Genomic DNA, 26,023 nt, shown 5'->3' with positions numbered 1-26,023 from the left:
GCCCTGTTGAAGGAGTTCGGTCGCATGTCCGGACTGAAGGTGAATTGGGGTAAGACGTGTTTGTTTCCGTTGTCACACGACGGGGGGACACGGCAGACGGAGGGACGCATCCGATGGGAGGGCAGCTGCCTGCGCTACCTGGGGGTTAACATTTATCATACCCAGGCAGATTTGTTGGAGGGGAATATTGGTAGGGCGCTTCGGGGGCTGTGGGGTAGTATGGGATTTTGGAGTACACTCCCGCTCTCATGTGCCGGGAGGGTGGCATTGCTGAAAATGGTGCCACGCCTTCTCTATTTTTTCCGCACACTTCCTATATGGATCCCGGCGTCGTATTTCGCGCGATTACGGGCACTTTCGACGGGTTTCATTTGGGGGTCGGGACGGCGGCGGGTGGCGCTGGCCACGTTGCGGCGGCCACGAGCGGAGGGGGGCCTGGCTGCCCCCGACTTTGAATGGTACTATTCGGCGGCCCAGCTTCAGTGGCTCACGCAGGCGGTGGCCCGCGAGTATAGAGGCCCAGAGGGCCCGCAGGACAGGTTGATCCCACGGCATGTGCTGGCCTTTATAGTTCTCCAGCAGCGACTGGATTTGACTCAGCTGACCCTGGAGGAACGCACCCTCCGGCAGTGTTGGAATAGGTGCCAGAGGCGGGCAGCTATAGTCCGCCCGTACGCTCCGGAAATCCCTCTTGGGATGTGTACCGCGCTCCCGCATGGGGGTGATTGGTCAGGGCTAGCGAATTGGGAGGAGCTGGGAGTACAGATGGTAGGGGACCTATTCCGAGACGGTGTGTTATTGCCCTTCCAGGACTTACAGGATGTCTACGGGCTCCCGCAGGGGGATTTTCTGCTCCATGCGGCTCTGGTGGCGAGCATACAGAAGCATTGGAATATGGGGCTGTCGGAACCCCCGACCGCGGCGGGTTGTCAATATGTTTTGATGGCGGCAGGGACGGCCAAAGCCATTACTTGCCTGTACCGCAGATTGTCGACGGAGGGCTTGCACCCTCTGGCCGCTCTGCGGGAAAAGTGGGAAACGGACCTCGGGAAAACGATACCAGAGACCACATGGTCTACACTAGTGCGGAGGGCCTGGAAGGGAACTCGGAACGCCCGGTTCCAGTTAGTTCAGTTTTTCACGTTACATAGGGCGTATCTGACGCCGGCCAAGGTCTTGCAATATTTTGGTGGAACACAATCTCCATGCCCTCGGTGTGGGGGAGAGGGGGCAGATTTTCGCCACATGTTTTGGGCCTGTCCGCAGTTTGGCGATTATTGGGCTGAGGTAGTGGACTGCCTGAATCAGGTGACAGACCGCTCTATCACTCCAGAGATGGGGACTTGCTTGTTGCTATGGTTCCCCCACACCCGCCGCACGAAGGTCACTAGCAGGTTCTATGATCTGGGGTTGATCTTAGCTAAGAGAGAATTGACCCTGCACTGGAAAGCTAGGGGAGGGCCTAGCTATTTGCGGTGGAGGGCAGCGCTAGTGAGATGGGCGGGGGCGGAGGGTACGCTCCGGGTGCAGTTGGCTCTGAGACGAGATGATGAGAAAGCGCTAGCGACGGCCAGGGCATGGGAAGCGTTGGTAGTGGAGCTCCAGGGGCTGATATCTGAGGAAGGGGAAGGAGGGAGCACGTCGGATCGGCCAGAGACGAGGGGAACTGGGGAATGAGAGGAGATGGGAAGGAAGAAGATCCCTAGCTATATACCAGAGGCATGGACAAGAGGGACGGTTTGCCTACACAGAGAAGGGGTGAGCAACTGTAACTGATCTCCTTGGAAGGGGGGGCACACCGGGGGAGAAGGAGGGGACGGGGGCGCACTGACATGGGGGTGGGGGGGGAGGAGACGAGTTGGGGTTGGGAGGGAAGGTACCCTTAATGAACACGGGGACCTGTGGTGTAATGAACAGTCATTGTTGTTTTGGAAAATAATAAAAAATGTTTCAACAAATAAAAACTAATGTGTTGCATTCTGAGACCACATTAATTCATCCAGAAAGAGGTAGGAAGCAGATGTTACAAGAAAACAAAGTTCTCTGGATTACCAAATTACCAACCACTACTACTAGTCTTACTAAAGATAATGAATTCCATTTTCTTTTATGTACATAGGCAAGTGCAAATATTTTTGAGCTCTCGGGCAGGGTTTATATACATTAATGTAAAAAAACCAAAAAACTTTTTGTGAAGCCTATACCAAATGGCTATTAATATGGACTTTAGTATGAGAAATGTCATATTCAATTCCAAACAATGAAATATAATTTTTTTCAGGTAGCTTTGCTTACCTTTTACTCTCTGAAATGTACAGCTTAATGTACTTTCAAATAATTGTTTTCGGACAGAGAAATTTCATTGTTTTAATAAGTACATCTTTCTTCAATAGCCATCTCAGGCCTATATGTCCTTCACTTCAACTTCAGCAACAATTGAGTTAAAAAACGCAAATCTTCAATATAAGAAGGGAATACAAACAGTATTATGGAGGGCCTTCTACCCACATAATGTGATCCAGTTTATTTATTGGATTTTAACTTCCCAGCATATTAACACATAGGCACAGACATGGTGCATCAAACATGGTTTACAATGTAAAGTTTGCAATACTCGGGTATGAGAAATAAATGTTGCTGCTCTCAAGTTCCAAACTTGGTTAAAGATGTAGAAAGCAGACAAATGTGGCAATAAGGATGGTTCATCAATTCCCTTTTCATCTTGAATGTTACTATTGACACTGGTTCTATGATCTCCACCCCATATACAACCCATATAAATACAGAAACAATATAAGCTGAAGGCCCTCCTCCTATTACACATTTTTTCACATTATTTAATATCAACCCGCACTTCAGCAAAAAGCAAGTGGGTCTGGACGCATCCTTTCGGAGTATAGATAAGAGCCTTCATCCAATAATTATAAGATAATAATTGTACCATGTAAGTTGGCCTCCTTCCCACTGACGAGCAACGTCTTTTAGCTAACCCAAGTGACACGCCTGTGAATTTCCAGACTGCTTTAGGCATATCTTTCACCCAGCCACCCAGTAGAATCCTAGGATCCATTGGCACTTCTCTATCATCTTGGAAAGGGATGTCATAACTTCACACAAATATATATGATCTCCATGGTAACACCAGGCCAAATGCAAAAAGACAGCCTCTGGCATCCCAAATCTGTCACAATTAGAATCCTCCCTAATCCCACACCTCCACATACTCTTAGGAATATTATAAAACCTGTGCAGAAACTTAAAATGGATAATGCAGTAACTCAGGGGCTTGCCCGTTTGTGTGCAGCAACATTTCTAGTCTTCTTCAGTTATTTTAGTCATTTGATCCTTTGGTAGGGCAGAAACTTGGGGCCTCTTCCTGCATGGAAGCATAGGAGCGATATTAAACGCATTGTCAATTTAGCAGCCATCAGCTGTTCTACTGCTTCCAGTGCAGTGTGTTCAAAACAGAAGGTAGAAAACTCAGTCCTGCATGCGATTTGAAGGCAATAATATAGGAAGGCACCAAGAGGTGTATTTGTGCTTTGCCTATGACTATACTGAAAGTGATTAAGTTACTGACCGAGTATAAATTTGCCTACTTCTATAAATTAAGAGAGTGCAGCTGAGCCACCACTTTCTTCACATGCCTCATACTCAGTCTTGGATAATAAGGCAGTGGGAGAATAGGTGAATAGATGAAGTCCAGTATTGCCCCAATCTTCATCTTGTTCCAAGCTCAAGCAGGATTTACACCTCCCTCACTTGACCGTTCTCATCCATTTTTCCCAGATACAGTCCCTTTTGAGCATCTGAAGGACCCTTGTCCCCGGCAGCGCCTGAGCACAGATAGGTACAAGAAAGAAGGAGTAGCTGGCAAGAGAAAACGTAAAACTTCTTTGCATGCCACCTTCACCCACTTTTAATCTCAGACCACCTCTGCTCTCATAATGTTAGAAGGGAAGGCACTTCTACAGAAAGCTTCAGCACCCTCTCCTGTGCACTACTAGCCCACTAATGATTTCAAAAGACCTCTCCACAGGGATCAGCTAGTCATAGTATACATTTGTAACAAATAATGTTAAATAAACATCCAAGAAGTTGCCCATTAGAATGTTGGTGGATATTGAGACTGAACACAGTAAACCATAATCTTCTATAAGCATTGTGTACGTATTACCTTAATCCATTATTCAAAAAGCATGATGCAGTTTTTTCTGTTCATACTAAATCACGATAACAGTGGTTACAAAGTTTATGCAAAATCTCCTTTTCTAGATAGAGAAAGCCTCCAACAGATGTTCTCCCACACAAAACCACCGTTCTACCAAAGTGAGAGACTAGAGCACTGACCACTCAGCAAAGGCAAGCATTTAGTACACAATTAATATAGGTGTGGGAGCACATTCTTCACTTACATGGTTTGGAATGTCCAAGCTGGAACTTGGAAACCGCACACAATTTCTACACATTTTGTTTACAATATCTTCACGAAAGAAAATCATCTCCTGAGTGCAATACTGGATTCTGAGAAGAAAGAAAAACATCACAGATGTCACTCACACTTTTCACATCGTACAGAACCATGGACATGCACATAGGGATTTCTGGTCAACACTGAAACAGGATATCTGTACTGCTTTCCTAGGTTGCGATCAACTGATTGTAAGCCTAGTAATCACTTTCAATGTCTCTACATCCCACAGACGCTGCTGTGATCAAGTGTTTGCGCACCGATACATGCACTTCTTCTCAGATTCCTGTGGTTCTGACTAGAGCCAGTAAGAAAGAGTGGCTAGTTAAGATCACAGGTCTGGACATGTACAAATATCATGTATCACAGATTGCAATCCAGGCATGGCAATCCAGCCTTTTAATTCCGATAAATAAATAATGAAGTGCCAAGTACAGAGGGTTATAGTAATATGGCTAAAGAAAGAATTCTGGACAATACTTAAGAGATTCTGACCCAGTTCACAAACGGCTGCTGACAAAATCGGACATTTTCTTTCACTGGTTTAACTCGCGCATTAGGAGCCAATTTTCTACTTCCTTGGAATTCTGAAAGATTTTCCGTAACCCTCAAAAAAGTCAGTCACAGATTTCCAGGAGTTCTTACTTGTGAAAGCATGTTCGTCACAGAATTGTAACAGCTGTGAGTAGATGCACAAGAAAATCTGATGCAAAAGTGCTATTAAACTTCTATTTTTTCATTCTTGTCTAATGTCCTGCCTTCTTCCACCCACCCAAAAAATAGTTCTCTTCATATTTCCAACTTTATGTGCACAAAAAGCTTTAATATTTGGGCACCATTGGTGTATTTTTATAGGCCATCTTCTTATTATCAACCCAATTTTCCTCCTTTTGAGTGCCCTTTGGGTAGGCGAAACATGCACTCTGGTTTTAACCTCTAGCTACAAAATCGATTTGCATCCGTCGATACCACATAAAACAATGAGTGACTGCAAAACCACACATGGATCTGATGACTCCCACCTCCATGTAATGGATCCATCCATTGTGGCCCAAGTTCAGCCCAGTGCTAAGGTTATTGTTCCTACTCTAAGCAATTGTACTACTGAAAACAAGGGCCGTTGGGGCACATGCATCAACGTAAGGAATTGGATTAGTTGATACAAAGGGCGAAGATTCTACCCATTTTATACATACCTCCTCGGTAGAAGCTTTAAATGGGCTTATAGTAAAAAAAAACAAAAAAACTTTGTATTTGCCAGCGACTTTTTATTGGCAAGTGAATTGTATATTCCAACCTTCACTGCCTCCGGTCAAGGCTGTATTATTAATGTCAGTTTGTTAGCCCAGGATTTAAGTGTTTTACTTGCGGATTTTTAAAATTATAGCAAGTTGCATCAGCAATCAATAATCCCCTCTATGTGGTTTTTAGTCTAGATATTAGGACCGTCAATGAAGACAGAAGAACGGGGGTGATGGATTTTTCAGAACACAAGGGTTTAAGGATTAAGTGGAGTAAACCAGCCCCACAACTTTTTTGGTAGGATATGGTAGCCACTAATACTGACTGTAAATGTAATTGCTTGACTCCTGATGCTGAACCTAGTACTATAATTAAGAGCTTTGATATTATTTTCCTACATATATCGCTGCTTAGTTACTAAAACTAAGCAACATCCTGATAATATGCCACCACATAGATGGTTCAATTCAGCCTGTTCGGCAGTGCACAAGAAATGTAGGAAAGCTCTTAGTATGGTCCCAGGTAACATCAATCTGATTCGTCAAGCCTGTACGTTTTAGAAGTCAGTCCTAAATATGCAGTGGGAGGAGAATGGGAGGGCATGTCCGACCTTGAAGCAGCAAGGTGTTGCTGTGATTTGGATTCCAATCTTGTATTGGCACAGTAGAGCAATTCCTAAATCAATCACTTTTAATAGGGAAATACATCAAAAGGGAGGTTCCTAGCATATGGCTTTCATGGACTACTCCTGTGCTTTCGACAATGTAAATCGATCTAAATTGGTGGGCATGTTGGGAGATGTAAGTGTGGAAGAGGCACTGGTCACTTTATTGAGAAGATTACACACGGACCCATTTTTTAGGATACGCTATGGCCCAAATGGTGAGTGCACAGCGCCAGTACGATCCACACGGGGCATCCGGCAGGGGTGTATTTTGGCCCATTTTTTGTTTTATTTTATATAAATACTCTTAAAAGCTACTTAGTTCAACAAGGGGCCGATTTATCTCAAGTGGGGAAACGTCCAATGCAGACACTGCTCTATGCGAGAACTGCAAAGTGCCTCCAATCTTGGCTGGATGCATTCACCGTTTCTATCATTAGTCTGGATTTAAAAGTGATCTTCTGTTATGACAAGTGGCCCCAAAAACTTCAAATCGGAATCACATTTTATATGGGGTGGTGGGTGGGGGGTTGTAGTGGGCAAGGTTAATACTTTAAATTATTTAGGTGTCACGATTGACACTTTGTTACATTGGATCTTCTTCCAAGTATGAGATCACAACTTTCCAGAGCAATAGAGGCAATCCTTCGTTTTGCAGCCACTAGGCTGGGGCACAGGCCGGTAAAGGAGTTATTGCAGCTATACAAGAGTGAATGCGTTCCAGTGGGTCTTCAGGAGGTCGGAATTTGGGGCATACCAACCCTGAGGCACTGCAAAGAATAGAGAATAATTTCTTACGTAAACTCCTCTCCGTCCCAAAAGGTGCCACTGCGCACATTTGTCACACAGAAATGGGGATTAGTTACATTTAGCATTCCGTTAGAATATGTCCTTTGCTTTTATGGCTCAAGGTCTGGCTCACAGCTGAAGCATCTTTTCAAGATTATTTTCAAAGATTGCCTTCCGTTGAACAATATGCTTAAGATATCATGGCTTAGTTATATAAAACAGTCCTTTTCTGATCTGGGAGTTCCCAAACAATGTACCAAACCAGAATCTATTGAACCAAATTGCAAGCTGCATATCAAAAACGTGTTTTCTGATCATTGCAGCGAGAAAAGGACACCATGCTTCAAACATGCAGTCATTTTAATTTATTTCCCTTTAATTACTACTTCAAGTCTAGAACCTTATTTGTAATCCACAATATAGATTTTATCTCACGTGATTCTTTTCGTGTACCCTGCACTCTTTATTAGCGTTTTCACAGCAGGGTGGTTAATTTATGACCTGCCAAATTGTCCTTATGATAACATCTCTCCTCAGAGCACTATGCACTTTATATTAGTTTGTCCATTATACAATGCACAACGTAAGCAGACGTGACGCCTAACGTGCTATCAGGAATTATAAATCAGGTTTACTTACTATACGTACAGCGCCTTAAGTCCCCTGAAATTTGTTTGGCGGTGATTATTTTTATACAGGAGGCCTTAGCGGTTAGGAAGATACGAAAGTTTAAAGTGATCTTGCCTTACTGATGTATTGTATCCATTTTAAAATTGTTTAACATTTTAGTATTATATGCAGTAGAGGTGAATCAAGTCATTTTTTCTTTTATGGCATGTTTTATGAAATTTGATTTTGATATAATGGTTCGAAATGTTTTTAATTTGAGTGTATATCTGTCTTGAGTTTTACACGTTTTTCTATATTGTAATTTTATGCCAGTATTGCAGAATAAAGTTGATGATGGATGAAAATGGGGATGTGCCAGTTCAGCTCTTGTGGTGAGAGAGTGCAGACCAGAAATTAGTCCAGGTCTCATACTTGTAGCCAGTAGAGGTGATCAGGGTGAAACCTTGGGGGAGAGGTCTATCTTCCGCACAATTGCTACATTCCTGGAACCAAGCCAAAAATAAGAGTACTCTTAACCCTAGTAAACAGTGGTAAACTGAGAGAAGCTGGATTTAAGGGGTGCAGATAGTACAGTAGCGACGAAAGCACTATAAACAGTGAAGACCTGGCACTGGTAATAACTAGATGAACGTGGACATGAAGTGCATCAAAAGTGATTATTCTAAGTTAAATTTACTTAAAAAACAGTCACATGATTTCTTGCTTCTCCCTTCCCCAATCTAAAAACTGTGCAACTTACCGACAAGGATTTGTGGTGAACATGGAAAGAGGTACACGCTGCCTGAACTCGCGAGTGATATTCTCTGCTATTGGCGGCCTACAAGAGAAGGTCATTTGTGCAAGTAAATAACGTATCTTTCTTCCTGGTCAGTGTAGTCAATACTGTTCAACAGTGACCGGTCTTACCTTGGTAAGATGCAGCTAGGACCTGGGTCTTCAGGACCAGGAATGAACACAAATCGACTGCTGCAATTCAAATGTGGTAGGTTATTATTAACACACTGTGCATGTCATGTAAAATAGGAAGAGACACAATGTTTGTATGATAGACTTGAACTGCTGGCTGGTGTCCATATTCATTATGGCACACAGTACTACACAGTCACTTAAAAATAAAAACTGACTTTAGATGCTGATGAGTTATAACTGCAATGCAGCCTGTATGCTGCTGCTTTCCTGTAGAAGCACACACTAGGGTGTAAGTCCTGGAGTCTAACATGGTCATGGTTTATGTGTCCGTTCTGTTAATCGCAATACTTAATACTGATAGGACAGCTACAGGTATTATGCAGGGGAAGAGGCTCCTAGCAGCATCTCTGCTATAGACAGGTTTCTTTTTAGCTAAGAGCAGGGCTTTAAGTGAGATGAAACAAGCATTGGCATAGCCAATAGTTCTCGCTTTTGGGACCTTATAAGTATTTAGTTTTGCAACTGTTGCATGGCTAAACACTTATAAGGTCCCAAAGGCGAGACCTATTGGCTATGCCAATGCTTGTTTAAAGTTTCAACAGGGACAAAATACATTTCCAAATAAAGAATAGTCCCTGAACGCTGAGGGACTTTACTCAATGTTGTTAATACAGGAGGCTTTCGTTTCCTTCCGAGCACCGGCTTCATATTATTTATAGAATTACTACAAAAGCACAGCCGGCTTCATATGTTAAATAAAGTCACTACAGAAATGCAGATGGTGTTTCATTCAATACATTAATGTGCTGTGGGGAAAAGGGCAAAACATTAGAACACGAAAATTTGTAAACGAACAACCAGACTGGAAACATCGTGCCCCAGTTGGAAGAGGGCGCCACTGCTATTGGGCGATATCAAGCACCACTTGCCGGACAACAATTGTGAGCAAGGACGCGACCCTGTGTTCTTATTAGCGGCTCTCTGTCCCTGGCTGCATGTAGAACATTCTATTATCCTCTGAGGGTCGGTGATGGCAAGAAGGTCGGAATTAGGGTGACCACCAACCAGGGGGGCATATTCTGGGCAGTGACTGTAAAAACTGAGGACTAAGGGTGAAAATTAAAGACAGAAATTCAGGACAAATGGTCAGTTTTAGAGACACATCTAAGTATGTCAAGAAGGGATATAAAAGTACGTTAGTAGACGGTGGACACGAATACATGTTAAAGTACATGTGTGTTCTTTGGTTTGTATACTAGTGTGAGTTTTGTACAAACATCAATATGTTACTGCATTTGTTTAAAGCTATAAATCCTTGCAAACATATTGACACTAAGCTGATATAAGGGACCATTTGTTACACAATTATGACCCTTTAACCTGAACAAGGCTCACTAAAATGATTAATACTAAATTGTTCAAAATATGTACAGTATGCAGCTAGTTTGTTCATACCCATGAATGTGTGAATCTATCCACCAAAGCATCAGTTCGCTCATCCTTCCATGCACCTACCCAGACCCATCCATCCTTCCACTCAACCATCTGTCCATCCACTCATCCATGCACCCAGAAATATCCATCTCTCTTCTCAGCCAAGGCAGTCATCTACCCATTCATCAAAGTCTTCTCAGTTAATTGAGATTTTTTCCGTCAATCAATCCATCTATGGGCCCATCCATAAGTTTTTCAATCAATCAATCCCATCCATCTGTCTATCCACCCATCTCAAACCAAAAAAAGATCAAAATAATAGACCATGCTCAACATAAATGAAAGCTTGCTGCGTGTGTGAAATACTCAGTGCCATTTACATGAGAGGAAAACAATTCAAAAGGAAAATAAAATGGAAAATCATTACAATAAAATAAGGAAGAGAGCAGAGCAGGAAACTGAATCGAGCATTTCAAATCCCGTTTGGCTGAAGACAATGTCTCAAGTCTTTTGTCCATTACCCTATGCATTATATAACTATTTAGATTGTATACCCTAACTGAATGTTCGTGACACTGCTCCAACTAGAAAAAATGTAATAGGTATATTTTAATGTATATTTTATGGTGTAATGTATTTAGCTCAATTTAGTATATTGTTATGGTTTTAATTATCAATAAAATGTATTCTGATTCTGTTTGGCTGAAGACGTTTCTGTTCCCTTCCGTGTCCATCAACAGGAAGGGTGAGGGTTTTACTTTGTCACAATGAATTGTGCAAAGGTGGGTGCCTTGTCCATTTTCCTCAAGGGCGAAGTTCTCGACTTCCCATGACTACCCAGCATAATAAAATCTTCTACCAGCCCGAGACAAAGTAAGACATAAATGTTTTAGGAGGTGTAAACGTGAAGGCGTGTTTGTTAGAATTTGAATTGTGTTGTTTGGAGTTAGGTATGCTTACACGTATTGTAGAGACGCTTTCATTGTGTGGATGCATGTGCACCTGGTTGTAGGCGCGGCTGGGTGAATGGCTGTGTGAGGGAGAATATTGACTATTACTTACATGGCAATGTTAATCTGATGTAAGGCAAACTGCACAAAGAGAAAAGATAGCTTACTTGCAGTGGTAGTTTCACATAAAAACAATTAAAGAAGTCCCTATAAGCGGTAACCACACTCCAGAGGTGCTCATGAACTTGGTTGCTGCTGAATCATCATACAAGGGCAGGCGAGACTGCTGCACAGGCCTGCTACTTCCCGGAGTGCCAAACTGAGAACTGGCAGAAGGCCTCTCATTGTCTGTGTGATTTTAGCGGTATACAACACAAGCCAGCACGAGGACGTTGGTGCCCTTTACTTTGCACCAGATAACATTATACAAGGTGAGATTCACTGATATAGTTTTTAAGGAACGAGTTAAGTGATTTGCCCAGCATTATGGGATGTTGAGCTGATGCCGTACTCGCACTTGATTCCCTAGTTCCAAAATAGGCAACTCACTCGTCAGACCAGATCTCCGATTATGTACTGAAGAGCCTCCAGATATCCAGAGAAGAGACTCCAGATATCCAGGGTGTTTGAGCCATCACGTGACTCAGAGTGCCCGAAGTGGATTAGGGCTGATATTACGGACAAATGCAGACTCCTTTCCACAGAGGCGGACCATGGAGGCTTCGAAGCGGGCTTCGGACACGAACCTCAGGTGGCTCTTGTAAAGTACGTGCAAGAGTCAAACAAACAACAAGCGGTCGCGAAAGTGATTGCGAAAATGGAAGTAATCGCGGTCAAGCGCGGCGCGCGCGCCCGCGCACATGCACTGTAGTGCTAGGCTGGCCTGGTAGCACTTTTTGGAGCCCTTTCAAAAAGTCTCGCCAGACCAGCGCATGCGCTGGGTCAGGCGAGACCTAAAAATGGGGGGGGGGGGGGGGGGGGGGGGCGGGGTTAGGGGTCTCTCAGAGGGGCGTGGCCAATGTAATTAAGGGTGTGGCTTAAAACACTTAAGCTAAAAATCTGTACTTAGCCTAGTGTGCTGACCCACTGGTATTTTGATGCGTCTGTCCATTCATTCCGATATATATAACACAAGTAACATTACGCCTACAAGCCGCCAGGACTTTTGGCTTTTTCAATGGTTGTAAATTGCAGGATAAATAAGCAACAACTATGACTTCGTTGTATATAATATTGAAAATGCTTCTGCTCTTGTGGGCGAGGTTGTGGCCAAAGGTTGGAGCTGGCGACTTTCAAGCTGAGAAAGCAGGTTCGAGCCTCACCTCGGCTCAACATTCAGTGATTCAAAACATGAATATGTCCTTGTGTATTGTAACTGGTGCTAATGTTTGCTCCAAGCTTGCGCTATGTAAAACTGAAAAATGAGTCTCTTTGAAGTTACATCAAAAGTAATACTTTTGTAATAATGCAGGAGAAAGGACAAGAGGAGAGACGTGCTTAAACAAAAAATACACCACCACCACCTCAGGAAAAAAACATGGCTGTTTCCTAACTAAACTGTTTTTTCTCAGAAAAAGTAAGGTGGTGATTCAAAAGAAATGTATGAATTCCACCAGAATTTCGGTTATTCTTATAGCATACATAATATGAGGTAAGAATGTAGTGTTCAACGTCAGAAACAGTATGAAAAGGAGGTATAGGTATAAATGGGGCTTACATTTTGGACCCCCACATCAAACTACAAGCTCAAGTTGGAGCAGACCAAAGAAACGTTACAGATGTACAGGATCCAAATGGCAGATTTCAGGAGACAGACGGTATTGTCTTTAAGAGATTGGTGCGTGAATTTACACCGATGGTGTTTTACATTAAGAGGTGGTCATAATGCATTAAACCGGGGCTCTCTTGATACTCTAGTATTTTATTTCCTTTCCTTTTTATTTTGGTGTCCGTAGAGTAAGGCGCTAGCTTTGTGGAGCAATGGAACACTGAAAATAAAGCAAGAGGGATTACAATCTCTGGCTTCTTGTACGAATAGGAGGGTGGCTGGTAGTTCATGGGAGTAGTTTGCATAGGTGCAGGGAGGTACAACAGGCCCTTAAGTAACACAAAGCTGAGAGACATGCACTAATACTGAAACCCGAATAGTTACAGTGGCCGCTAGAGAAGCCTTCACATCCTTTCTGAATCACATGCAGGGGTGGATGTGTCCGATTTGGACGAGGATGAAGTTGCTTAGTCTTGGTGAAAACTGAGAAATCTTGTTTCTGGGGGTTTCCCTTCGTCCTGAACAAGAAACCAGTTTTAGTTATTGCCTCGTGTCACCTGTCTGAAAGAAGGTCATTGACTTGGCTAATCGAAATGAAACTATAACACTGATCCAGCATTAACTGCAAGGGGAAGTTGTCAGAACGACAGTCATTTTGATTCTTAGTGAAATACTGTGCCGCTCACTAGCCGGCTCAATGGCAGAGGTATCGGATGTTCCTGCATCCACATATATAACAAGTCTTTGCACAGAACCCAACATCTTATTCCCAGCTGTTTATAGCAGGAAGGTTCTATCTGTTTAAATCAATGCCTGTTGCCATTGGCTTTGTGGAGCCATGGTCTGGAGGGATAAAGATGTGCTTGCTTTTTAAAGTAATGACAGAGATTTCTGAACCACCAGGGCAACAGCCAATGAACCCCTCCCAGGAATTCTGTGACACAGTAGGAATCTACTTTCAGGACAAAGTCCTTAAGATCTTCATTGTGTTCAACCCTACAGAAGATGATGATTCAGTTAGTGGGGAAGCTGTGCAGGATGGGGCTGAACCAGTTGCTGGCGAACTCTTACAGGTCTCCGGGAAGAATGCCTTTTCCTTTTTTCCACAAATCTTGGTTCAACAAACTAAAGAACTTTTACTTGGCCTAAAATCCGGGGCTCGGCAACTTGGGGGGAACATCAAAAATGCCACCAATTCATCCAATCTTCTCATAAAGTTTTATTTCAATTTAATCCATGTTTGATGAATCGTAACTCCTTTTCATCCAGTCAAACGTCAGACACTATGTTTTACATTTAATCCTTAATGCTTGTAGACATGCCAATACAGGCCTTGATCTGCAGCATGGAATGATGCATAGGTCCTCCTTAACAAGCATGTTTCATTACCCAATGCATTTCGGGCCTGGTCTGGCCCTTCGTCAGGGGTTGTCTACAAATTAAAACAAATCGATTAACCACTGTTTTAAGCATCTCTAATTTGTCACGTTTCTTACTTAAAAAAGGTAAAAAATACATAGTTCATGACAAAGATTCACCCCGAAATCAACATGGTGTCCACAAAATTCCGTAAATACCCACTCTTGCTCTTACACCTTCCGTATTGTCATGAAACCCCTTAAACAAATATCCCACTAAATGGGTAAACCACCCCATCTGACCCAGGTATTACATCTACGTAAACTGTTTAACACGAATCCATACTTTTAAGAATTCATTAACTGCTTTCGTTCGTGTTTCGAGACGTTGTAAACGCCTCACAATGTTGTGCTATTTAAAACACCTGCGTCCTAACTCCACCCATTTTTGTTCATCCAATAGGCACCCTTGGTTTTTTCAAACTACTTCCATGTGTTTGCAAAACTACAGAAACCATAATGCACTGTTATTGTTGCGAGATTCTTCAACTAGCAAACATAACCATGTAACTATTCTCAATGGTATTGCCCTCTGTCCAAAATATTTGTTTATCCATTAAATCCTACCCTTAATCAAATCCTATGTCCAATGTGAATTAAACTGTGTGTAGTTACTATGCAAATTGATGGCAACTGTGGCGCTGACATTTCCAGAGGGCTGTGGACGCCAGGGCGAGACGCTACTCTGTTTAGGCAAGGGGCCATCCGGATCGGCCCAGCGACTGGAGGAGTCCTGTAGCGCTCTACCCGGCGAAAAGGCCGCCTCGCTGGAGCGGTTAAGGTGAGGAGTGGAGGGGCGGTGAGCTGACGCCCGTGGTGGTGCTCGGTCCGCGTGTCGGCGGACGGCGTAAGCACTGGTGGCGGGTGTGGGGTGGGTGCTGTCTGCTCCTACGGGTCTCCCCTCCCCCTGTGCGCCTAGTGTGTTGGTGCCTGCTGCGTTCGAAGCCGGGGGCAGAGCCTGGAGTGAGGAACTCGGCCTCTAGCCCTGATTGCAGTGGGGGCCCTCGCCCATGACTCTTTCACCTCAGTGGTGATGGGCGTGAGGATACTCTTGGCGGTGCCTGCACAGAGTATCTGCTGAGGCCTGGTGCCCGTGGCCTACAGCACTTGCATTCCAGTGAGGCCTGTTGTCGGCTCGTAGTTCGGCGGGCGGAGGTTAGGACAACGGGGCTGTGGGTTGGCTTTTGAACTGTTGTGGTTCTGGCCCCCCTTGCAAGATATTGTGGGCCTAGCATGGTTGCTGCAACAGCGTAGTGGATACTTCAGGGGCGCCTTCTACACTCCCCATGCATACTCCTGGCTCCTGGTCAGACACAGATAGAAGTAGTGACTGTACCTGCCCCCCAACTCTGCAGCTCCTCTTCAGGCCTGACTCCTACTTATACCCCTAGCCCGGTGGGGGAAAATGTCCATGACTGAATTGGGCCTAACTGATCTGTTACTCGTCTGTACCTACCCGCCCTTCTGTGGCGCGGAGTCTTCAGCACCGTACTTTGGCCCGTAGCTCGGCAGGCGGAGATTTAGACAGGGAGTCTGGGGGCTGGCTTAACTGACCAGTGGTAGTCCTGCTCTCCCTGTCAAGGCGCAGTGCTACTAGCGTGGTTGCTGCACTTGCGTAGTTGTCAACTGAGGGGAACCTCCTGCGCTCTCTCTGCATACCCCTTGGCCCGGCGGGTTGCAAATCTCAGGGCTACTTGTACCTGCCCCTCGGCTCTGCAGCACTGAGACGGCAACACCTCTACCAACCAGAACCTTACAGTAGTGGGCTGCCCCATCCTCCTGCGTCCTAAAGTTCACAATGGAGGAGTCCTGGTAGTCGGCTCACCTGCGCCATACTGGATCATTGTCGTTGGCTATACGCTGCGGTGCAGTGCAGACTTCATTCTTCCTCCCCCTCCTGACTAGCTTGTGGATTAGCTCGACTGGAAGAGACGGTCCTGAGTGGGGCTGGAGCGGCTTCGCCCCTTGATTCAGTCAGAGGGTGCCTTATAGCAGACCACCACCGTCTTGCAGCAACATGTCATCAAATAAAGGTAGATGGGACAAGCCCCTGAAGGGCCTTTTGCAAACCGCAACTGGCCAATCCGTCTCTCAGCCAGACGCCAGGACACCACAAGTGGAAGATGAGGATGCGCCAGCGACCAAAGCTTTTATGGTTGAGTTGTTCACAGCCATCCAGGAAGATATACAAGAGCTGGGGTCCCAACTCTCATCGGATCTTAGAGATGTTAGGCGGGATGTCGACGCCATAGGAGAGCGGGTCACGACTTTAGAGGAGCATGACCTGGGTAGGGAGGACGACCTGTACCAACTTCAGCAAGAGATGATCCGGCTCAAAGAACAGAATTTGGATCTACAGGCTCATGCAGAGGACTTGGAGAACCGCTCCAGATGTAATAACATTCGCATACGGGCGGTTCTGTGGAAGGAAGAGGGAGACGACCTTTGTGCTTACGTCCGCGCCCTGTTTCAGCAGATCCTCGGAGATGAAGGGAGTCAGGAGATCCTACTGGACCGAGTCCACTGGGTGGGACTCCCGCGCGGTGCTAAAGCTCCCCATCCGGATATCCTTGTCTGTGTGCATGATTTCCAACTTAAGGAGCGAATCCTTCGCAAAGCTAGAGACCTCCATCCGGTACAATTCCAAGGTCAACAACCCGCTCTCTACCAGGACTTGGCGGCCTCCACGCTGGCTAAACGCAGAGAGTTTAAGCTTATCACCAGTCATCTCCGAGAACGGGGCATCCCTTATTCTTGGGGTCATCCATTCCGCCTCATCTTCGAGTTCAACGGCAAGCTCCTGCAGCTCCGCTCCCTAGAGGACGCCTACACCATCCTGGGCCTGGAACAACCTTCTGCCCTGCCTGAGACTGCTCACGCTCTCCTTCGGCGACGCCGGCGCTCCTCGGAGTGGCAGCGAGTTGGGAGATCGTCGTCTAGCTCTAAACCGGATGCATCTACTAGAAAGATGGAGAGAGAGGCGGCCCTTTCGTCGGTGTCACAGGTGACCGACAACACTGACGTTCCTTGATTCACATGGCTTTGGCATCCTTCTGGGTTCAGTTGCTGGAGTTGGAGGGAGGGAATAGCCCGAAGGCGAGCAGTAACTCCGCTCTCTGACGTGCGGGAAGCTTGCTCTGTGCAACATGGTTCGGACTAGGAGTGATCCGCGCCCCCTTGAACATTTGGCCATTGAGACGAACTATTGTCATATCTTTCAACTTCCTGTTTTTGCTTTTTTGCTTCGTTGGTTTTTCTTATTAGTGGGCTGGAGTTTTTGGGGGAGAGGAACTTTAGTCATGTTTCCTTGTTTGCTCACTGTTTTGTTTTTTTCTTGTCTTCTCTCTGTTATATCTTTTTCAGGGATTTTTTTTATTGTTGACAGGGGATATTTTGGAGTGGTCTTCTGGGGCTCCGCATCAGTTCACGGACGCGATAGGCCAGTAGCCCAGTTTGGGGCAATGACCCCCATTAGGGTTGATCCCGGTGGTATGGGGTCGGTGCATGGATATTCCCTCCTTCACTGTTCCGATGAGTAGGGACCTGAACATTGTTAGCTTGAATGTGCGGGGGCTTAATAATCCGGATAAGCGGTTAGCCATACTGTCCCTTTCAGAAAATGCTGGGGGGGATATTTGTTTGCTGCAAGAAACCCACCTTTTACCTAAAGACATCAAGCGTATGAGGGATAGGCGCTTCCCACAACAGTTTTGGTTCTCGGGCCAGTCCAAACAAAATGGGGTGGTGATCCTCTTTAGTGCACGGTCACAATGCAAGTTAGTCTCTACGATAGCAGAGATGAAGGGACGGTTCTTGGCAGTCAGGGTGCAATGGGGGTATTTGCATTTTACGGTTGGGTCCTTATATGCACAGAATGAGCGACAGGAACCCTTTTTGCGCTCAGCCCTGTCTGAGGCTCTTGCGTCTCTTGATTCAGCGCTTCTGATTGGGGGAGACTTAAATCTAGTGATGGATCCGGAGTTGGATAAGTCGGGGCAGCGGTCTAATCAGACAGGGGCATTGTCACGAGCTGGGAAACAGTGGCCCTCTGACGGCGGACTGTGTGATGTGTGGCGAATACAGCACCCGAAATAGCGTGACTATACATACTTTTCAGGGGCACACAAAACATATGCGCGTCTTGACCACTTTCTAGCCTCTACATCTCTTCTCCCTCACTTGCGCACTGCGGATATTACTCCTCGATCCCTCTCAGAACATGCCCTAATTTCAGTCCAACTCCCAGTGCGCTGCGCGCGTTCTACTCCTACGGGCTGGCGCCTTCGCGATTCCCTCCTTCACTCTGACGATGTCACTCAACAGGTTTGGGCTGTTATCAAACATATCTCTGAGAATGCTCAGGAAGACAGACCCCTTGCATCGGTTTGGGAAGCCTTGAAGCTAGTAGTACAGGGGGAATTTATCGCGGTTGCTGCATCTTTCGCGCGACTCCGCAAAGGAAAACGAACGGAGCTGCAGGTGGCGGTTGGTGAACTGGAGGAGGTTCACAAGCGCAAGGGGGCGCCGAGGGAGGCGGAAACGCGGCACCGTATGCTGAAACATCTAGATCTGGATGGGGCTGAACATGCGCTCCTGCGGCTCCGGCACAAATTCTACCTCAGTGGGGATAAATGTGGGAGGATGCTCGCACACAGATTACGGGCGCAGGCACAGATAACCGCAAACCCTGTCATACGGGGTCCGAATGCAGTGGAACATACCACGGATGCCCTGATTGCCGATACCTTTCGTCAGTTTTACCAGCGCCTTTATTCGAGGGAAGACACCTCTTTGCGTGACCCAGGGGACTATTTGGCCTCCTGTAATATCACCCCCTTACTCAAAACGTCGGCTGACGATTTGGACTCCCCTATTCGCCTCGTGGAGGTGATATCGGCAATAGCGCGGCTCAAAGTGGCTAAGTCTACGGGCCCGGATGGCTTTTCAGTCCTGTTTGGTGTTGAGCTGGCTCCCCTTTTAACAAAGCTTTTTAACTTCTTCCTAGACACTGGGGAGGTGACGCCTTCCATGTCTGAGGCGGCCATCTCTGTAATTCTAAAACCTGGGAAAAATCCAGAGGAGTGTGGGTCGTACAGACCGATCTCGCTCCTTAATATTGACGCAAAGTTGTTTGCGGGTGTGTTAGCCACCCGACTTAATCCCCTCATGGATAACATTGTAGACCCGGATCAGTCCGGTTTCATACCGACGAGACAAGGAGGGGATAACATTAAGACTATTGCACCTCATTGATTTTATTCACTGATCGCATACTCCGGCCTTTCTGCTTTCGATAGACGCGGAGAAGGCTTTTGATCGGGTTGACTGGGAGTATTTATTTGCGGTGCTACGTACATTCGGGTTCGGAGATCATTCCATCCGTTGGGTTAGTTGTCTATACGCCTCCCCCAAGGCGGCAGTGCGGGTCAATGGCTGCAAGTCGACCCCGTTCCCTATTGCCCGGGGCACGCAGCAGGACTGCCCCTTGTCCCCCTCTTATTTGGGCTCTACATGGAGCCTTTCGCTCAACGCGTCCGTTAAAACCCTGACATTGCGGGTCTGAAGTTTGGAGCGGATGTTCATAAAATTAGTATGTATGCTGATGACGTCATCCTCTCCCTCACACACCCCGAGCGACCCTGCGGTACTTGACTAAGGAGCTCTCTACCTTTGGAGATGTAGCGGGGTTTAAGGTCAACTTCACAAAATCGCAAATTCTCAATATTTCTATCCCGGAGACTGAGATACAGGATCTCCAACAAGATTTTGACTTCCAGTGGGTGTTCACGGATATTACCTACCTGGACATTCGTCTGACCTCTTCCATTGCTAGGACGGCCGCTTTTAATTACTCCCTGTTGCTGGAGCAGACGACCAAGGCACTGGCAGCCTGGTCGCGTCTCAAGTTGGCATGGTATGGCAGGTTGGCGGCAGTGAAGATGACGGTATTACCGCGCATCCTCTATATCTTCCAAATGCTTTCTTTGAGCCCGCCACCAGGTGCGCTTCGCAAACTCCAGGGCCTTCTTAATAAGTTCTTGTGGGACAATAATCACGTCTCGCGTTTGCGCATGTGACCTCCCCGAACGCGCAGGGAGAGCTTGGCTTCCCGATCGTGAGCGCCTATTATCAGGGAACATGTCTCCGTTTCATCACGGAATGGAACAGGCCTGCACTGGAATTTTATGGATCAGACAGTGGCCAGTCGGAACATATGGCGGGAACTGTGGCTTCCACGTCGGCACAGGGCGTGGGGGCTATAGTCCTCTCCGATTACCTCCCTGACTCTTAAAGTTTGGGATCGATTTGCGGGCCCGAAAGGGTGGACTACTTTCCCTTCCCCTCTGTTCCCCATAGTAGATAACCCCGACTTTCAGCCAGGATGCGCATCCCAGATCTTCCAACGATGGAGGGAGGAAGATTGCAAAAGGGTGGGTGCCCTGTTCGATCTTGGGGGTGTGATTCCCTTTCCTCAGCTGTGTAGGGACTATGATTTGCCTAAGTCCGATGCCTTTCACTATTCGCAGGTCGTACACTGGGTTACGCGGCCGGAGAATTTCGCTCTAATGTCTCGCCCCCTGACGTCCTTCGAAAAATGGCTGGGGTGTAAAAGGGACGATCGAAAACTCATCTCTGAACTTTATGCCCTGATCACTTCACAAGCGAAGAGACACTGCACAAAAGCGCAAGTCAGATGGGAAACTGACTTGGGGAGGCCCTTGTCGCACAAAGGGTGAGAACACATTTTTTACAGAGCGCACCATACTGCTTCCAACATGGCAGGGGCGGAATCTGCCTATAAGGTTGTTACTCACTGGTATTATACTCCAGTGCGCATTAAGAGTTGGGACAGCTCCAAGTCAGACCTCTGCTGGCGGGGGTGTGGTCTTGTTGGCACTCTGGTGCATTTACTTTGGCGCTGCCCCAAACTGGTGCGCTATTGGACAGCAATCATTGATGATATTGACGCAGCATTTCAGATTTTTTTGCCATGTATTCCCGAGCACACCTTGTTAGGTCTCCCCCATCCTAAGTTTTTTCCGCTGAAATCACTGAAGGGTAAGCAAATAGCCATGGCATTGCTGGCAGCGCGACAGGTGCTTCTAGCACATTGGAGATCGCTGACGATTCCAGACTCTCGAGACTGGATTCAGAAACTTTGGCAACTCTTAGCTATGGAGCAGTTATCACTGAGGGTAGATGGGAAAGACAAGGACTTTGCAAAACTGTGGGCTCCTTTTTTGCAGACTATTACCAAAGATATGAGAGAAGTCAAATGCCCGAAATATCTGCAATTTTTGCGTCTCATACCTTTAGAGCCGCCTGGTGCATCCATGAATTGACTTATTAGTTGTCTGACCAATGTATGGAGACACGAATGAAAGGCTTTACCAGATTCTAACTGATGCGGAGGGAGGGTGGGGGTGGGCTGCGGGAGGGGGGCTTGTTTCTTTTTTACGGTTTCTGATAAAAGTGGCACTCTCACTTGGCGCCTTACTGACTCACTATGGCTTGCATTCATTGCGAGGTCGTGCTCAGGGATGTGGACCTACACGCTGTGTCATTCTCAGCAGTTTTCGCTCTGCCGGCGCTATGATGTGGGCAGCTAAGCTGTGTATTTGCTTTTTTGTGGCCACGTAATAAAAATGATTGGTTCCTAAAATCTGGGGCTCCCTCGGACCCCTGTATGTCCTCCACAGTTAAACTAGTGCCTGATTCAGTAGCCAACTTTCTGTGAAGGTATTTAACAAAATACTCTTAACCGGTAGCTACCCGACTACCTGGAAGGAAGCCATTGTCTCACTGCTTCTCAAGAAACCCAATGCCGACCCCTCGGAGCTGAAACATTTCCGACCTATTTCCCTTCTCCCCGCTCCTGCTAAAATCTTGGAGAAATTCATCAATATCGAACTGATGAATTACACTGAATCTCAGGAAATTCTAGATTGCTCACAGAAAAGGTTCCAAGCCGGGCACAGCACTGAGTCTGCCCTTATCGCGGCTACTGATTGTATTCGCTTGCAGGTTGATCAGGGTGGTTCGGCGGTGCTGATTATGCTCGACCTGTCGACAGCATTCAACACCGTCTACCCGGTGTGCATGGTTCAGCGCCTGCGGGAAGTGGGGGTTATGGGAAAGGCCCTGCAACTTCTCCACTCTTTTATGACAGGTAGAACGCATATTGTTAGCTGCGGAGGCTTCAGAACGAAGGCTCTCGGCATTCCTTGTGGGGTCCGTCAGGGATTCCCACTGAGCCCTACTCTTTTTAACCTCTATATGACCCATCTGGCCGAGCTGGTGAGATGGATTAGTTACTTACCTGTAATCCTAGTTCTCTTCCAGGGGTATCCTCATCAAAGTCATAAGCATTAGAATATTCCCGCCCATGTGCGGGATCCCGGAAACAGTATATTATATGTGCCCCACATATATATATCCATACATATATACCTATATGTATACACAAGCAATTGCAGCCCATAAACCCTAGAGCTGAACCATGCTGTAAGTAATTTCCACTACACATAAGAAAAAAGCATTATAAACATGAGAAACAACATTATAAATTGTTTGGAAACTGTTTTAATGCTTAGAAAACAGCAGAAATTCTTAGAAAACACTGAAAGCATAGGAAGCTCCCAGGCTGCATTGCAAACACCCAGTCTAAAAAGACTGAAAAGCTAACTCATAGCTGCATAGCAAAAAACTGACACCGTGCCTTTAAGGCACACCTGACCCCCACCTTCCCATCATGCCTCAGGGGTGGCAGTTAGGTCAGTTGTTCTTTGCGGAGACTGAAAAGTCATGGCACAAAGAAATAATAACCTCTGAAAACTATCACACCTTTGCCCGGGGAGGCGGGAGGGTTGCTTATGACTTTGATGAGGATACCCCTGGAAGAGAACTAGGATTACAGGTAAGTAACTAATCCTTCTCTTCCAGGGGATCCTCATCATTAGTCATAAGCATTAGAATAGAATAGCGAGCCTCACCTCATCCCCCTGCGGGCAAAGGAAAGAAACAGAGAAGGAACAGTATGCTTAGATAGACCCGGCTACCCAAACAGGTTCCTCAAGGAAGCTTGGCCTACTTGGGCATCCGCCCTGGAATCGGATTCGAGGCAGTAGTGCCTGGTAAAGGTGTGAACCGATTTCCAAGTGGCCGCCTTGCAGATCTCTGCCATTGGAACGTCATGCAAGAAAGCTACTGTGGCCGCTTTCCCCCTAGTAGAATGAGCCTTAGGGGCCAAAGGTAAGGGCCTTTTCGCCAGCTGGTAGGCTAGAGTAATGCGGGAAACAATCCATCTGGAAATGGATCGTTTAGCTGCTGGGAAGCCTGTCCTCATGGAGCCATAGTTGACAAACAGCTGATCCGTCTTCCTAATGCCCCTGGTACTTGCCAGGTAGAATTTAAGTACCCTCTTGAGGTCTAAGGAGTGGAGCGACCGCTCAGCCGGGGTCGCTGGATTCGGGAAGAAGGATGGCAGAGAAATGGACTGATTAATATGAAAATCAGACACTACCTTAGGGAGAAAAGATGGATGTGCCCTTAAGACCACTTTGTGCTGGTGAAAAACTGTGTACGGCTCTTTAGTACACAGCGCCTGGATTCCGCTTACTCTGCGTGCCGACGTAATGGCTACCAGAAAAGCGGCCTTCCACGACAGATGCTGTAAAGAAGCTTTGTGGATCGGCTCAAAAGGTGGGCCCATCAACTTGGAGAACACTAAGTTCAACTCCCACGGAGGAGAAGGGTTTCGAACAGGGGGGTAAACTTTTTTCAACCCCTGCAAGAAGTCCTTGACCACCTGCATCTGGAAAAAGGAAGGTTGACTGGGAGACCTCCTGTAAGCTGCAATGGCAGACAAATGGACCCTCGTGGATGCATATTTCAAGCCTGATCTAGCTAAGTGAAGGAGGTACGGAAGGATGACGTCCTCCTGCCCCTTTGTAGGATCAAGGTGATTCTCCCTACACCAAATGAAGAACCTCTTCCACTTAAACGCATAAGACGCTCTCGTGGAGGGTCGCTTTGCTTCCTTGAGAATATGCATGCAGTCAGGTGGTAGACCTAAATGTCCGTATTGCAGGACCTCAGGAGCCATGCTGTTAAGTTCAGTGAGGGAAGGTTGGGATGCAGAATCCTCCCGCCCATCTTGGACAGCAGGTCCGGCCTGCAAGGCAGTCGCCTGTGAGGTCGCACAGAGAGATGGAGAAGGTCCGGGTACCACCACTGGCGCGGCCAGTCCGGAGCTATGAGGATCATCTTCATGTCGGATCTGAGCAGCTTGGATACCACCTTCGGAATCAGAGGCAGGGGCGGAAAGGCGTAGGCAAATGTCCCTGACCAGTCCATCAAAAGAGCATTCCCCCTGGTCCCTGGACGGTGGAATCTGGACGCGAAGGCGTGGCATTTTGAATTTTCGTCGTCTGCAAACAGATCGATGTCTGGACGACCCCAACAACGGAACAGGTCTGCCACCACTTCGTTGTGCAGCACCCAGTCGGGCTGATCTTCGAAGTGCCTGCTGAGTGCGTCTGCCTTGATATTCAACTCCCCTGGAAGGTGCACTGCCACTACCTAGAGGTTCCGGGCGAGCAGCCAGTGCCAGATCGCCTGCGCCTCCAGGGAGAGGGGGCGTGACTGAGTCCCGCCCTGTTTGTTCAGGTAAAACATGGTCGTGGTGGTGTCGGTCTGCACCAGGACTGAGTCGGCCTTGATTGCTGGGAGGAACGCCTTTAGAGCAAGGTGGACTGCCAGAAGCTCTAGCATATTTATGTGGTAGCCCTGTTCTTTTGCAGACCACCGACCTTGTATTTGGAGGCACCCCATGTGGGCCCCCCAGCCTTGCAGCGATGCATCTGTCACCACCGATTGCACCGGAAGTGGTTGGTGAAACGGGACTCCAACAGATTGTCCTGACGAGTCCACCATGCTAGGGAAGATTTCGCCACCTGGGAGAGAGAGATTCGATCTCCCCAACGGCCTGTGGACTGATCCCATTGGTCCTCCAGGGCTTGCTGCAAAGGTCTCATTCGCAGTCTGGCGTTGGGAATGAGAAAAATGCAGGACGCCATGGATCCCAGCAGAGATGCTACCTGCCGGGCTGACGGCCTCTGCATCTGCTGCATAAGCCTGCATTTCTTCTTCATTGAAGACAGTCTCTCCCCAGAAGGATACGCTCTTCCCACGCTTGTGTCCAGAACGGAGCCAAGGTAGTGGATGGACTGAGTGGGCTGCTGCACGGACTTTGCCATGTTGACGTGAAGGCCGAGAGCGTGCAACTGTCTCAGACAGATTTGGAAGTCTTTCTTCACCTGCTGCTGGGATGGAGCCTTCAGCAACCAGTCGTCTAGGTACGGGTAGACGAAGAGACCCTGCTTGTGTAGGCAGGCCACCACCACTGCCATACATTTGGTGAAGACTCGCGGAGCCGACTTGAGTCCAAATGGAAGGACTTTGTACTGATAATGCTTGTTTCCAACCACAAACCGCAGGTACCTGCGGTGATGTTTCGCTATTGCAATGTGAAAGTACGCATCTTGGAGGTCCACCGAACACATCCAATCCCCGACTTGCAGATGTGGACATATTTGGTGAAGCGCCAACATACGGAACTTTTCCTTGACGATGACTTTGTTTAGGAGACGAAGGTCCAGAATAGGCCGAAACTTGTGCTCTTGATCTTTTTTGGGCACAAGGAAGTACCGGGAGTACACTCCTTTTCCGACCTGCGAAGGAGGAACT

The 26,023-nt window shown here is 46.9% G+C and overlaps 1 protein-coding gene across 1 annotated transcript in view; it reads right to left on the bottom strand.

Annotated features, from left to right (window-relative positions):
- POLE2 (DNA polymerase epsilon 2, accessory subunit) overlaps positions 1-26,023 on the bottom strand; it is a 447,127-nt gene that overhangs the window by 84,744 nt on the left and 336,360 nt on the right. The window contains exons 14-16 of the mRNA XM_085627013.1: positions 8,703-8,762; positions 8,536-8,613; positions 4,416-4,524 (exon numbers count right to left, since the gene is read on the bottom strand). Coding sequence (XP_085483139.1) covers positions 4,416-4,524; positions 8,536-8,613; positions 8,703-8,762 — 247 coding nt within the window. The remainder of the gene's footprint in view (positions 1-4,415; positions 4,525-8,535; positions 8,614-8,702; positions 8,763-26,023) is intronic.

The sequence above is a fragment of the Triturus cristatus genome, chromosome 9, assembly GCF_964204655.1.
Source record: "Triturus cristatus chromosome 9, aTriCri1.1, whole genome shotgun sequence".
In the NCBI taxonomy this organism is placed as follows: domain Eukaryota; kingdom Metazoa; phylum Chordata; class Amphibia; order Caudata; family Salamandridae; genus Triturus; species Triturus cristatus.
The sequence above is the reverse complement of the archived record's forward strand: the minus strand, read 5'-3'. Positions and strand labels throughout refer to the sequence as shown.